At 50.7% G+C, this 14,488-nt stretch overlaps 2 protein-coding genes across 6 annotated transcripts in view; one reads left to right on the top strand and one right to left on the bottom strand.

Annotated features, from left to right (window-relative positions):
* The window catches only part of Ift140 (intraflagellar transport 140), a 91,326-nt gene extending 85,366 nt beyond the window's left edge, over positions 1-5,960 (top strand). For all 4 annotated transcript variants that reach the window (XM_059270310.1, XM_059270311.1, XM_059270308.1 and 1 more), the window contains 4 exons: positions 147-359; positions 443-609; positions 1,441-1,582; positions 5,181-5,960. In XM_059270310.1, coding sequence (XP_059126293.1) covers positions 147-359; positions 443-609; positions 1,441-1,582; positions 5,181-5,387 — 729 coding nt within the window. In that variant the 3' untranslated portion in view covers positions 5,388-5,960. The remainder of the gene's footprint in view (positions 1-146; positions 360-442; positions 610-1,440; positions 1,583-5,180) is intronic.
* Positions 5,961-6,057: 97 nt separating this feature from the next.
* Telo2 (telomere maintenance 2) overlaps positions 6,058-14,488 on the bottom strand; it is a 20,596-nt gene continuing 12,165 nt past the window's right edge. The window contains exons 9-20 of one of the 2 annotated variants that reach the window (XM_059270318.1): positions 14,101-14,180; positions 13,845-13,958; positions 13,439-13,527; positions 13,167-13,258; positions 12,853-12,969; positions 12,682-12,753; positions 9,783-9,974; positions 8,984-9,075; positions 8,394-8,493; positions 7,971-8,035; positions 7,623-7,738; positions 6,058-6,631 (exon numbers count right to left, since the gene is read on the bottom strand). In XM_059270318.1, the coding sequence (XP_059126301.1) occupies positions 6,525-6,631; positions 7,623-7,738; positions 7,971-8,035; positions 8,394-8,493; positions 8,984-9,075; positions 9,783-9,974; positions 12,682-12,753; positions 12,853-12,969; positions 13,167-13,258; positions 13,439-13,527; positions 13,845-13,958; positions 14,101-14,180 (1,236 nt within the window). In that variant the 3' untranslated portion in view covers positions 6,058-6,524. Of the gene's footprint in view, positions 6,632-7,622; positions 8,036-8,393; positions 8,494-8,983; positions 9,076-9,782; positions 9,975-12,681; positions 12,754-12,852; positions 12,970-13,166; positions 13,259-13,438; positions 13,528-13,844; positions 13,959-14,100; positions 14,181-14,488 lie in introns of both variants that reach the window. The other variant, XR_009380597.1, reaches the window with a different exon arrangement.

Below are 14,488 nucleotides of genomic sequence, written 5' to 3'. Positions count from 1 at the left end.
GTGATCCATAACGGCCCTTGTAATCATGCTTCTGGTGGAGCTAGACTCAAAGTATTGGGTCCCATTAGCAAACTGGAACTGCACTGTCCTGGAGTTTTTCAAGACCTAAACCTGCTCAACTGAGCCCTGGCCCTTTCTCTGCCTAGGCCATGAGAGCACTGCTAAAATCTGGAGACACAGAGAAAATTGTCTTCTTTGCGGGCGTCTCAAGACAGAAGGAAATCTATATCATGGCAGCCAATTACCTCCAGTCCTTGGACTGGCGGAAGGAGCCAGAGATCATGAAGAATATCATCAGCTTCTATACCAAAGGGCGGGCCTTAGACCTCCTGGCTGGCTTCTATGATGCCTGTGCCCAGGTACAGACCTTCTTTAGGGTTCCAGCAGGATTTCAGGGGTCCCCACAGAGCCCCTTAGGTCCTCAAGGGTCTCTTTGGTACAGGTGGAGATTGATGAATACCAGAACTATGACAAGGCTCACGGGGCACTGACTGAAGCCTATAAGTGCCTGTCCAAAGCCAAGGCCAAAAGCCCCCTGGACCAGGAGACCAAGCTAGCCCAGCTACAAAGCAAGATGACCCTAGTGAAGAGGTTCATCCAGGCCCGAAGGTATGTCCTCTGGGGGACTGGGTTAGGAGGGTAATGGAAAGCTGGCCTCGGGGAGCTTCTCATGTCCTCCAGGCCCTCTATTTGTACCCTAAGATTCTCTACTCCCCTTCAGAAGAGTTCAGGCTGACTTTCAGAGACCAGCCCAAGTTTGTGTTTCCAGCAGATATTCTTCAGGTAATATCAGCTAGATAGGATTCACTAAATAGGACTCACTGTTGCCTGTTATACCCAAGCTTCTCTCTGGGAACGCCCTCGAAATCTCAACATCATCTTAGGAAGATTATTCCACAGAAATTGAGAAAAAAGACAGGCAGGAGGAGTGAGCTCAAGTCAGTAGATATGTCTCAGGGGAGCCATGGACCCCGTCAGTGGCCATCTGAGTTATTTTTCTATTGCTGTGAGGAGACACCATGCCATGTACATGAGGAGACCATGCCCAAAGCAACTTATAAAAGCACTTGACTGGGGGCTTGCTTATAGTTCCAGAGAGGTAGTCCATGCACACCTCTGACAGGAAGGTTCTTCCTAGTTTTAACTGCCTGTGTAAGATGGCACACCTTTCTCCATGTGCCCCGTCTAAACACCTTCTAGACACCTTCTAAGTGTCAGAGCACAGGACCCGCCACTGAAGGTGACGAGTGTATATTAAGTAAATAGATTTATAAATGAACAAATTAAGGCCTTAACATAATTCATGGAAGTCACCTTCACACACACAAATGCCACCTGGCCATTGCATAAAGCTGTTCCTACACAACAGGTACCTATACCAGCTTCTGGCAAGCAATGAGTGTTGTGGGTCGGGCTCAAGCTTCTCTGTCACCTTGTTAGGACATACACAGAGGACCCCAAAGAGTCTATCAGACAGTGTGAGCTGCTCCTAGAAGAGCCAGACCTGGACAGCACCATCCGTATCGGGGACGTCTATGGCTACCTGGTGGAACACCATGTACAGATGGAGGAATACCAAATGGTAAGGCCACCCAGCTTACCCCAAGTCCTAGTACTCTAGAGCACAGCCCTGGTTGTTAGCAGAGATTATTACTGTTTCCCTTGAGGTGACAAGCTCACTGTTCTAGTGTGCTTTCTATAGCTTTGATAAACACCAAAAGCAACGTAGGGCATAAAGGGTTTATTTCACCTTACAGCTCCAAGGTTACAGTCCGTCACTGAGGGAAGTGAGGGCAGTAACCACGAGATAGAACCCAAGCAGATGCCACAAAGGAACACTGTTCCCCATAGCCTGCTTTCTTAGACCACACAGGACCACCTCCCCAGGGATGGCACTACCACTCAATGGACTGGGCCCTCCTATCTCAGTCATTATTAACCAAGAGAATCCAGGGCTAGCAGGACAAAGAGTTGAGTGGTTTAGAGCACTTGTTATTCTTGTAGTGAACTCAGTTCAATTCCTATGACCCACATGATGGCTCTTCACCATCCATATGTAACTCCAGTTCCAAGGGGTCCAACAGCATCTGCCTTCCCCAGGTACTGGGCACACACATGATACACACATACAGAAGATGCTCCACAAACTCACCTACAGACCAATGTAATGGAGGCATTTTCCCAATTGAGGCTGTCTTCCAAGATGACCCTAGCTTGTGTCAAGCTGACAAAAAAATGAACCAGCACATTCACTTTGTTCATTGTTAAGAAAGTTGGCTGTTTGAAACCTGGGGCCTATGCAGGGTCCCTTGGCTCGGCATGGGAGGAGGGGACTGGACCTACCTGGACTGAGTCCACCAGGTTGATCTCAGTCTGTGGGGAAGGCTTTGCCCTGGAGGATATTGGAATGGGGGGCGGGCTGGGGGGAAGGTGAGGGGGGCGGGAGGGTGAGAACAAGGGAATCTGTGGCTGATATGTAGAACTGAGTTGTATTGCAAAATAAAAAAAATAAAAAAAAAAAAGAAAGTGTCTACAACAGACCCATGACTTTTTGGTTTTTCGAGACAGGGTTTCTCTGTGTAGCTTTGTGCCTTTCCTGGAACTCACTTGGTAGCCCAGGCTGGCCTCGAACTCACAGAGATCCGCCTGCCTCTGCCTCCCGAGTGCTGGGATTAAAGGCGTGCGCCACCACCGCCCGGCCAGACCCATGACTTTTTAAGATGGGTCTTGTATAGTCCAGACTAGCCTTGAACTATGTAACTGGTCCTAAGCCTACCTCTCCTCACCTAGTGCTGAAATCACGGTGTGGGCCCCCATACTGTTTGTGCAGCACTGGAAACTGAACCCAGGGCTGCGCTCATGCTAGGCACCCTGCTCTACCAGCAGAGCTCCATCCCCAGCCAAGCTTCCATTTTACTACTACTACTAATGTCCTGTGTGAGTGACTGGCTCTTGCTAGCATTAGTATGACTGCTTTTCATTGTTAGTCATCCCCGTGGCTGTACAGTGCACTGACTGAGTCATTTATCTCATTGTGGCCGTGACGTTTTCATAGTGGCTGATGCTAAGCATCTCATCTACTTGTCATCTACTTGTCTTTTGTAGTATTCCAGACATTTCCATCATTCTGCTTGACTTTTGTCTGAGTAGGTCTTTTTTTTATTCATCTTTTTCTTTTTTTTTTTTTTTTTTTTTTTTTTTTGGTTTTTCGAGACAGGGTTTCTCTGTGTAGCTTTGCGCCTTTCCTGGAACTCACTTGGTAGCCCAGGCTGACCTCGAACTCACAGAGGTCCACCTGACTCTGCCTCCCGAGTGCTGGGATTAAAGGCGTGCGCCACCACCGCCTGGCTTTTTTATTCATCTTCTATATCAAACATATTTGTTTCTATTCCTTTCCTTTTCTTTCCTTCCAGAATTCCAGCCGCTTACATCTATTGTCCCTCAACTCATGGAGGCCAAAATGTGCTTCATTTTATAGCTATTGTTGCTGCTCAGTTTTCCATCTCTTAAGGACTATGATGTTGACCACCTAAACTTCTCACCTCAAACTTGGTCATTTTACCTCTAAGTCTGACACTGGCCCAGCTCTGTCAAGATGCAAGTTCCTTCTAGACCCCGAGGTCTTCTCAACTTCGTCTGCTCTTTACTTTCCAGGGCTCCTTCTTCTTTTAATTCTGCTGCTGCTGCTGCTGCTGCTGCTGGACTTAGCTTTCTCTCTAGCTTCTGCAATCCTTGGCTATGTCCTAAGCTTGTCCTTTGAACTTGTGTCCCATGTATCCACCACAGCACCTGATATAGACAGGCAATTCTAAATACCTAGGGCAGCATTTTTCCATCCCTTTGGGCTCATGTTCATTTGGCTCCTGGCCTGAGGTTTATGATTTGGTGTCAAAGCCAGCCAAACATCACAATAGAGCCTTATATTTCTTATTTATGACCTTTATAGATGTAGTATATCTGTCCAATAAAATCATTCTAAGTTTTGGCATATTTAAGAACACTGAGCTCTAGACAGTTATGGTGGCACAAGTCTACAGTCCTAGCACTCAGGAGGCAGAGGACAGAGATTACCACAGAATCTAGAGCAGCCTGGTGTACTAAGAGAGTTCCAGGGCAGCCAGGGCCACACAGTTAAACCCTGTCTTAAAACTTAGAAGCAGCTAGAAATAATATCTAATCATAACTCTTCATTTAAAAATGTTTAAAGCTTGGCTGTGGGTCTGGGATGAGATGGTCTCTTTATCTCTGACAAACACCGGAGGGAGTGAAGCCTTTTCTTCTCCAGCTGTGGATTCCACAGAGCACGAGATAACCGTGATGCCCACCTTTGGGGTCCACCTCTCTAAACCCTTCCTTTAGCCCCCTCCGACACTACAAGCTCCTGATTTGGCTCTAAGGCTGTTGTCCTTCTGCTAGCAGTAAGAATAAATTTCATTTAATCTGAATTTAAAAAAAAATGTTTAAAGCTGCTAGTAATTTTGTTCATTGTTTGAATTAACATGCACATCTATGGGTAAGCCTTCCTTACCTCCTTTTTTGGATGAGATGCTCCCTGCAGATGAACATGGGTTTGCAGGTATAGGGAGGCAGAAGTATGCTGCTCCACAGGAAGCAGGGTCTGTCCTGCCCAGCCCCCTACTCCCTAAGCCTGCCCTGTGCAAACTTAATAACTAGGTTAAACCAGATACTTGATCAAATGAAACAGTAAGCCACTAGCAGACTGACCTCAGTTCACCAAGCACATGCCCAGAATGGGTAAAAGATCCAGCCCGCCTCTGCCAAGTGTCCAGGGCCATCCATGGCAAGCAGACTCTAGAAAAAGCGGCTCTAGAACTCACACCAAATTCTTGTGTTCCGGCTGCTAAAGGACCCTCAAGGTTTGCTGTCATGTTAATCACAGTTCAGGGTTAGCCACTGAGAACCTGAAACATCAAGTGGCTTCCCAACGACAGTCCCCAGGCCAGTGACTCTGAGTGTCCCTCGTAGCAAAGGAAGGCCTTGCTCTGACCTGGAGCAAGGATGCTTTCCTTGGCCGAGGGTGGGCAGCTGAGACCTGACGTTTAAGAAACCTTATTACCATGAATGAATGATATGGCAGCCTTGTTTTCATGTGAACTAAAGAAGTAACTGGTGGTCACATCTGTCAGGCCTTCAGGTCACCACTGTTCCTTCTGTTCTAGGCCTATAAGTACCTTGAGGAGATGAGGAAAAGACTTCCTTCGGCCAACATATCTTACTATGTGGACCAGAGCACCGTGGACACTGTGCACCAGGGCCTGGGCCTCCCACCGTCTCGCATCATGCCTGAGCGCGTCCGCCACAACAGCATGGAGGACCACAAGGATGTGTATGAAGAGGTGCTGGAAGAGGTGGAAAATGAACCCTGAAAGCCCTGGGTCCCGGATGCTGGGATGTGGCTTCTGGAATTTTCTAGTCGAGTCATCGGAAAGGCAGCTTCTTGTTTGTTTGTTTGTTTGTTATTGTTTTGAAATTCTGCATTGTCATGTGTAAGCAGGGCAGGGGACCTGGAGTCCAGCACGGCAGCCCAGGAGGAGGTGCAGTTCTGGTTTGCCTCGGTTCTGTTCTTAGAAGGAGGATTGCATTTGTGGGGGGTCATTCCTGCACCATTCCCGCCTCTAGGCACTTGGCGGCTCAGTGGGCTTGGTTTACTTCCTTTAGAGGGAGTTAGCTTCATTTTTCTCATGTTCTCCCAGCAATAGACTCTGAAACTTCTAGAACTTTGTGCTTGGGGTTACCTGTTACTGTTAACCGTGCCTGTAGTTGGCTACTTGATAGTCCCTAGCAGAGCCCAGTGCTCCTGGAACCACAGCAAGGACCACCTGGGGCAGGCCTGAGCCCCGAACACTGTGCCCTTTGTCGCCAGAGCTGGGATTGGGATACTAGGCACCATCCATGGCTGCTCACACTCCTATGACTCCAAGTAAAGCCCATTTTCTCAGTCTGTTCTCTCAGATGCCTGTACTCCTTGCTGCCCCTCATGAGGACCCATGTAGGAACTAAAGTTCTTGCCAGTGAGAACCACAAAAGCAGACTCTGTGACATCTACAGCCCCATTTATTCTCACAGGAACACTGTCAAGAAGCCCCTGGGGACCCAGCAGGCTACCCCTGGTCTCTGTTCTAGCATCCCCATTGGGGTACACTAGAAGCTGAATCTTATCTTTTTATTTTCGCTCTTGAGACCCTGGCCAGAGCCCAAAGTTCTGCTCTCAGGAGGAGGCACCTCTTGGCCCTCACACCCCCAGTCCAAATTCTGGTCAGTCCAAGGCTGTTGAGTCCCATGGCACAGGCTCCGGTACCTTTAGCTGAATGCTCAGCCTTGCCAGGGCATAACTAACGGCAGGGTAGGTCAGACTGGTAGGAGCTTACTTTATGCACACTGGGACCAACCGGCCCCTCCAGGCCTGATTGCCACGTAAAGCTCAGGTGTGGACCCGCTCCTCAGAGGCCTTCCCTTGTGGGGACAGCCGAGGGTCCATCTGGGCCCCTGTGGAGTCCTCGGGGCTATGGGGAGGAAATGGACAGGAGCTTATCTTTGAGTCGCTCCAGAAGCAGCAGCGCCCTCACCGCCAGCTCCCTGCAGTCCTCATCCACATCCTTCTCAGCCACATCTGCCAAGGGAGAAGGAGAGAACAAGTGAGCAACATGTTCTCCTCCTGCACTGTCTTCTCAAGGAGACTCCTGCCAGGCTTCTCCTGAGTACCCACGTCGGACACCCAGCAAAGGGGTGATGGGGAATAGCTCCATGGGAAGAAGCAGACAGGTCAGCTACATAGTCAGGAGTCCAAGCACTGACCTGCGATAAAACCAGTCAGAGAAGACAACCTGTGGAGCTCCAGCACATGACCCGGAGGAGAACCTGGCCTTGCCCAAGATGGCTGACAATGGGACCTTCTGTGACTAACCATCAGAAACAGCAAAGCAGTAGAAGACACACAGGACCCCTGCCTGGCCAGGAGTCCTGTGGAAGCCACAGTTGGATGCTGTATCAGGGCCAGTCACAGAGCCTCCTAGGAAGCTGGGGCTCTGGTATGTTCTCCCCAGTGGGTCCCAGGACAGTCCTGGGGGCCTGTCAAAAGGTCCAGTTGAAGAGTCTGGGGTGAAGAGTCAGAGTCCACAGCTGACTTTTTAGGAGAATATGTAGAGAGGAGAGAGACAGGGTGACAGATACTTCAGGGTGGTTCTAGATGGAAGTTTCCAGCATTCACTCCACTTCCACATAACCTGTCTGGATTTGAAATCTTTTTTAAAAAACAGGTCTCAGTATGTAGCCCAGGCTGGTCTAGTACTCACTGTGTAGAACAGGCTAGCCCTGAACTCAAGGGAGCTCCCCCTGCCTCTGCTTCCCAAGCGCTTGCACTATTATGTCTGGCTTTGGATCTGGGAGCCTTCGGAAGGAACAGACTCCCATCTGAACTGTCTCTGTTGGGACCCTTGTAGTAGTCCCCAAAGTGACCAGGATAAAGATGATCCCCACACTCATGTCATCACACTTCCCAGAGATAACACAGGACAGACACACCCACTCAGACTGGCTGGCCTAGCCCCATCTGCTCCAACCACTCCACACACCTGGTGACACTGTTCCAGCCAGACACTCACCTGCCAACCAGGATCTGGCTTCTAGCAGCTCATCTGGCAGGTCCCCCAATAGCCGCTCTGTGGGTACACTGAGGAGGACCGAGGAGACAGCAGACAGCAAGCCCCGGCGAACATAACTACCAATCAACAGGGTGGGGGAAGGCGAAATAGGACAATGTGAATGGAGCCTCCAACGAGCCTATGGGAAGGACCTCCCACGTGTACAGAGTCCAGCAGGCCAACCTGCAGCAAAGCTCACTCCAGCCCTCTCTGAGCCCCCTCGGGCCTGATTGGCCCCTTCTTGTTAGGAAACGTTAGGCATGCAGCCTTAGAGAGCCTGTGCTTCCCTTAGCCGCGTGGGCCACTCACGTGTCCACATGGAAGCGAAGGGCCCACACAAACTCGAGCAGGGCCTTACCCATAGGCACAGCCACCTGCAAGTCAGAAGAGGGACAGCTGGTGAGGGGATCTGCTGTGTGCCTTCGCCACGCTTGCACAAAGGTAGGATCCCACTGTCAGTGCCCGCCCCTGAGGAGGGCATAGGGCATGCAAGCAATGCCTTGTGGAGCTTGGCACAGACCTGCCCGTAGGGACAAAGGGAGGGGAGGATGTATTCTGAAGGTACACTGCTCATGCCTAGGACCTTGACCATCCTGTACTCTCACAGGTGGAGAAGAACAAGCCACACAGAGCTCAGGTCCTGTCCTGTGAACACTGGTGATTGATTATTCCTGCAGCCGCACTGCGGTGAAGCTACGTGGTAGGGCTTTCAGTTCCCATTTCCCAACTCACTGTGGTGTTAACAGCCAGGTACATCAGGGACGCTAAGGTGTGGGCCAGTCTTCCAAGTACCAACTGATCATCTCCTAAAAGGTCGAAGGTCACCAGAGGCCTACAACATAGAGCTGAGTGGATGGGGCAGCCCCAGCACCTAATGATTGCCTGACAAGAGCCCAGGAGGGCTCCTGTCAGAAACCCAAACCCTTGAAGGCTCACATAGCCTTCCTCCCACCTCACACCCTGGGCCAGTGTGGCAAAGGGCAGCCACAAGGGGAAGGCATTTCCAAATGCCTCAGCATACTATATGCTGCCAGGCACACACCAGGCCCGGAGTCAGGGTCACACCCTGTGCCATCACCAATGTCTCACAGGCTGAGCAGCAGGCCAGGCGACACTGGTAGCGGCACCAGCACCTTCATAAACCCAGGATCAACGAAGAGTCAGTGACGACTATGCCCTCACCACAAAACTCAACAGCAAGGGCCCTTGCCGAATATTCCATATCATTTAACTCAAGCTTATAAGAACCCAGCCCACACTTACACCCTGTTGTGTCACAGCCGCTGTCCAGAGGGGCGTGTCTAAAGTTCTAGAACCCTCACCTGTCAAAGTGCTGAAGGAGTGGGAAGAAGAAGCAGCCGGCCACGGAGCTGAATTCATTGGGGCCACCTGACAGCTCCCTCCGAGGACAGCCCTGCCAACACACAGCATTAGTCGAGGCGCAAGGCTACTCCCCGCCCAGTGCAGCTCTGCAGCCCCCAGGCTTGCCCTGGCCTCCCCAGGTTTCAGGGCCCTGTGGAGAGGGCAGAGTCCGACTCGGGCTACTGTGGTCTGACTGCAGAGTCCCAACCCTGTACATTAACCATCCAGAGCTATAATCCTCACCATGGGAAGACCTGGGCATGGTGGCAAGCTAAATAGCCTGGTCTCCAGCCCCAAGCTATCTCCAGACATCACCATAGTCCCAGGGTCATTTTTTGTTTGTTTCTGAGTGGCACTTCTAAGAGCTTTTCACTTCCATGTTTTAAAATCATGCTGGTCTAGCCCAGCAGTAGTGGCGCACACCTTTAATCCCAGCACTCGGGAGGCAGAGCCAGGTAGATCTCTGTGAGTTCAAGGCCAGCCTAGGCTACCAAGTGAGTTCCAGAACAGGCTCCAAAGCTGGAACACAGAGAAACCCTGTCTCAAGAAACAAAAAAACAAAAACAAACCGTGCTGGTCTGACGACATGCCTCAGTTTGTCCTTAAACTCTTGCTCAAAGGAGCACCAACACTGAGCTGACCCTGCCTGTGACTGGGTTCCCTTCATTTAGACAACACCTAGAGGAACCCAACTTCCCACCCTGCCACTCACAAAACAAAAGCCCATGCCTACAAGGACCTGAACAGAGTCCTGCTGACCTTGGAGAACCTCCGGGTCTTGCTTTTGATCCGCTCCTCCACAACCACCTGCCAGTCAGGGACCACAGCGCTGCCAGGCTGAGAAATATCTAGTGCTGGTGAACACAAGATGCCAGACCCAGGAGGACCGTGCTGGGAAGGCCTCTGGAGGCTCCGTGGCCGAGACAGTGCCTGAGCAGCCAGAACAAGGACCTAGAGGAGAGAAAAGACTCAGTACACAGGCACCAGAGAGATGGCAGAGAGGTTTGGAGCACTCACTGCCCTTGCTAAGCACTCGGGTGTAGTTCCCGACACCCACACATCCTTTTCTGGTTCCCAGAGACGGCACACACACGGCGCACTAACATACATGCAAACAAAACACCCATACACATAAAATAAAAACTAAATATTTTACAGAGACTCAGAGCAATGTGTGACTCTGGGGAAGGATGCGCTTCTAAAAATGGGTTAGCAGCCACGTATCCACAAAGCTCTGAGCTCATGTTAAAGGAGCCCATCCTTTAACTTCCTCATCCCAAGGACTCAGAATCTGCACTTCCTGCAGGGGGCAGGCACGGAGCTGACATGAGTGCTCCCTCACAATGAATACCTGGACCAATGTACCATACTTTTCCTAAAACTCGCCGGATTTCACCCCTGACCTTGCTCCCTTCCCCAAGGAACTTCCAACAGCAGCATATCCAGCAACAGAAGCTGCCACGAAAGGCCACGCAGCTCCCTGTTCTGTTTCTATGAAGCATCCAGACTAGGTAAATCCAGACAGAGCAGAATGGCAGAGGAAAGGGGCTGGAAAGAGGTTGTTAATGCGATGGTGCAGGGTACCGGTGATGTTCTGGAATTAGGTGATGGAGCACAGCTGGATTAGAGACACAAGCCACCTTTGCCAGGCCCGGTGACACAGGCCTATAGTCCTAGCTTCCCAGGAAGCCGAGGCAGAAAGATCACAAGTTCAAGGCCAGCCTGGGCAACTTAGGAATTCCCTGTTTCAAAATAAAAGGCAAAAAGAAGGCCTGGGAGCCAGAGGGATGGCACGGCTGTTTAAGAGTACTTATTGCTCTCACAGAAGACCTAGGTTCTGTTCTCAGCACCAAAGTAACAGCTTGTAACTGTCGGTGACTCTGGTTCAAGAAGATCCAATGCCTCTTCTGACCTCCATGGGCTCCTGCACGCACATGGTCACATATATACACTCAAGCACACATACATACACAAAATAATTTTTTTTTTTTTTAAGATTTTATTTATTTATTATGTACACAGTGTTCTGCCTGCATGTATGTCTGCAAGCCAGAAGAAGGCACCAGATCTCATTACAGATGGTTGTGAGCCACCATGTGGTTGCTGGGAATTGAACTCAGGACCTCTGGAAGACCAGTCAGTGCTCTTAACCTCTGAGCCATCTCTCCAGCCCATAATTTTTTTTTTCTTAAAAGGGAATGGGAGAGGCTGGGTGTAGTTGTGCATATTTTTAATCCCAGCAGCTGGGAGGAAGAGGCAAGTTGAACTCTATGAGTTCAAGGCCAACCAGGGCTATACAGTGAGACTCTATCATAAAAAAGAGAGAGAGAAAGAGAGAAAGAGAGAGAGTATAGTTCAGAGATAGACAGCTTATCTAGCATGTATGACCCCCAAGACCACAAAAATCATGTTTCCTGTTTTATTTATTGTGGTAAAGAGATACTTTGTATCACTCTCTCTAGTCTTGTGAGTATGTGGGTCCAGATGCATATATACCTCACATATGAAGGCCAGAGGTTGATATTGTGTGTCTTGTTCAGTTGTTCTCCACCTTAATTGTGAGGTAGAGTCCCTCACTGAATCCGGGGCTTACCAACTCAGCTGCTGGCAAGCAGGCTCCAGGGTCCCCCTTTCTATGCCACCCTAGTGCCGGGGTACGGGACACGCCGTCACATGCCACATGTTATGAGTGCTGGGTTTCCAAACTCGGGCCCTCAATGTTTGTTCAGCAAGCAGTTTACGGACTGAGCCATCTCAACCTTCATCGTACCCACTCTTAAGAGTTCAGTAGTTGCCAGGTGTTATGGCACAGGAGACGGAGGTAGGAGGCTCTCTGAGTTCCAGGCCAGCCAGAGCTACCCAGTGAGAAGCTTGAGTTAAGTTGCACTGGGCACTCTCACCACCATCCAGCTCCAGAGCATTCCATCTCCTAAAGAAAACTGTCCATGTTCAACCCCAGGCCCTGGGGCCGTGGTGACCACCCCTCGGCTTATCTCTGTGAATGCGCCAGTCTAGAGGGTTTACCGCTTACGGCCTTGCCACACGCAGTCCTTTGCAATTGGCTTTTACACAGTATTTTCACACAAGGGCTGTCTGTGCTGTGGCAGGTGTGAGCACAACTGAGGTTTATAGCTGGATCACACTCAACCACAGGGAGACACATTTGGTTTCTCCTACAATGATAAATTTTATGTTGTATAAAAACATACCAATATAATCGTTATCCAAAATACACAAACAAGGCTGCATAGTCCCTTGAGTCTAAGAGTTAGTGGTCCAGAGTGCTGATGCTCTTGTAGAGGACACACGTATTTTGTGCACATGAATACAAAGACAAAACACACAAACGGGGCCAACAAGATGACTCAGAAGGTCAGAATACACACACACACACACACACACACACACACACACACACACACACACACTAATAATAATAATAATAAATAATAATAATAATAAAACTTTTTTAAAGCCACACGAAAGAAAGCCCTCTGCCACCGGCTCTCAGCCCCACACTGGTGAACCTGTGGTGAGCAGACAGAAATGCTTCAGCCCCTCACATCCCCACCAAGGAAGCTTGGGGTGATCTTTGTCCAAGACCATACAGGTCAACTTCCCAGCCTGCCTGACAGGGACAGGGGTCTAGGTCACTTACATCCAGGATGTCCATGCGCTGCCGGAGGCTGTAGTTCAGGCCATAGAACTGTGAGGTCAGATACTTGGCTACCTGAGGAGGCAAAGGGAAGCCACGCTGCTAAGGCGCCAAGATTACCCAAGGGCCCAATCTGGGCACAGACTGGGGCCACCAGGGCAACTTCTGACGTACCTGCTCCGGGTGTGCGACCGTGACAGCCACCAGCGCTCTCTGACGCAGTTGTTCAAAGTCCGCCACGCAGGTCTTCTCTTCCAGGTGCAGTAGCACCTTGGCCAGCTCCTCACTCACCTGCACAGGGCCAGGAGGCAGGATGCTTCAGTCCCACGTGCCCAATTAGCAATCCAGTGCCACCCTCAAAGATCTAAGATACAGATGCCACGAGGAGACCTGCCACTCCAGGATGTCCCAACCTCCCTCCCATTCCTCACTCCCCATCCCCCACACCCACCCCGCTGACCCTGACACATCCTCTTACTACTGCTCACCTCCCGAGTGGCCTCAGGGCTCCTATAAACCATGCCCTCAAGCACCTTCAGGGCTGCCTCCCAGCGCTCCATGTCCTCAGATGTGGTCAAGGCTGCAGAGAACCCAGACAAGCCTTGGTTAAGTCTCAGCACTGACCCTGACTCCAGTGTGCTCAGAGTATCAAAATGAGACTTGGCAGGTCGTTCTAGGACAAGGTGAGGTGGGGCCAGGCCCAGGTATCTCTCAAAACAAGCTATCGTGGGGTAAACACAGTGACCCCAGCAAAGCCCACCTTCTATGCAGTCTCGGATATACAGGGGTTCCTTGCTGGTCTTCAGCTCTTTGTCCCCTGACATATCATAGGGGATGAACTCATCATCACTGTAATAAGAAAAAAAAGACACGGGATCTGTCCATCCCCAGTGAGGACTAAGGTGCCCCTTTATTTTTGACTCCTCAAGGGTAAGACCCTGAAGATACTAAAATTCCCTCCCAAGAGCCGGACCTGTGGGAGATGGCTGCATGGGAAGAGCAGCAGGACACTGCCCAGGCTCATACTTCAGACCAGCAGTGAGTACTGGAAGTCCGCACCTATGCAAGAACACCTTCCTGCATGTGGTCAGCTCCCCCGACACGTGAACAGAACGCCACTGTCAGCCAATCCTTGGACCCACAGAGGCCAAGGAGCCCTGCCCTACCTGTCCAGCTCTGAGTCAGAGCCCTGCGGCTGAGCTGGGGGGACATCACTGCCCATTGCCTTTTCAGGTGTCTCAACAGGAGTCTCTGTGGCAACCGGAGCCAGGGAAGGGCCTCTAGGAAACCAGAACAGCAAGGGTCACCCAGGTTAGCCTTGCACACCACATATCCCAGAGAGGCTTCTACTATCTGCCCATGTCTCCCCTAACTTTTGTCAGAAGGACTCAGGATGGGGACTGGGAACGTGAAGACCCTCACCCGTTCTCCGAGGAGCAGGCATCCGCAGACCAGGGGGTGGCCAAGGCCAGCATCTCACGGCTCATCTCATCATCTTCATACTATTGCAGACACGATGGAGTCAGAGATGCCCTCAGGCTGCAGATGCCACCTCACCACAGACAGTCAGCCAGAGCCAACCCTCCTCACATACCACTTGATCTCATTTAGCAGTCTGGCCTCAGCTAGCCAGTCATCTTTTCTAAGCAACTTCTGAATGTCCACCTCAAGCTCAGCATGGTGCTAGGTATGCTCAGCCTAGAAGACTCTTCCTCCTTTGGATTTGGAGACCCTTGACTGCTGACATACCCAAGAACAGGGCTCAACAGAAGCTACATCCATAGCCTCGCAGTTAAGCCATGCAGGGCCC

Source organism: Peromyscus eremicus, chromosome 8a, assembly GCF_949786415.1.
Source record: "Peromyscus eremicus chromosome 8a, PerEre_H2_v1, whole genome shotgun sequence".
NCBI lineage: Eukaryota > Metazoa > Chordata > Mammalia > Rodentia > Cricetidae > Peromyscus > Peromyscus eremicus.
This window is presented reverse-complemented; position numbering and strand designations above follow the sequence as displayed.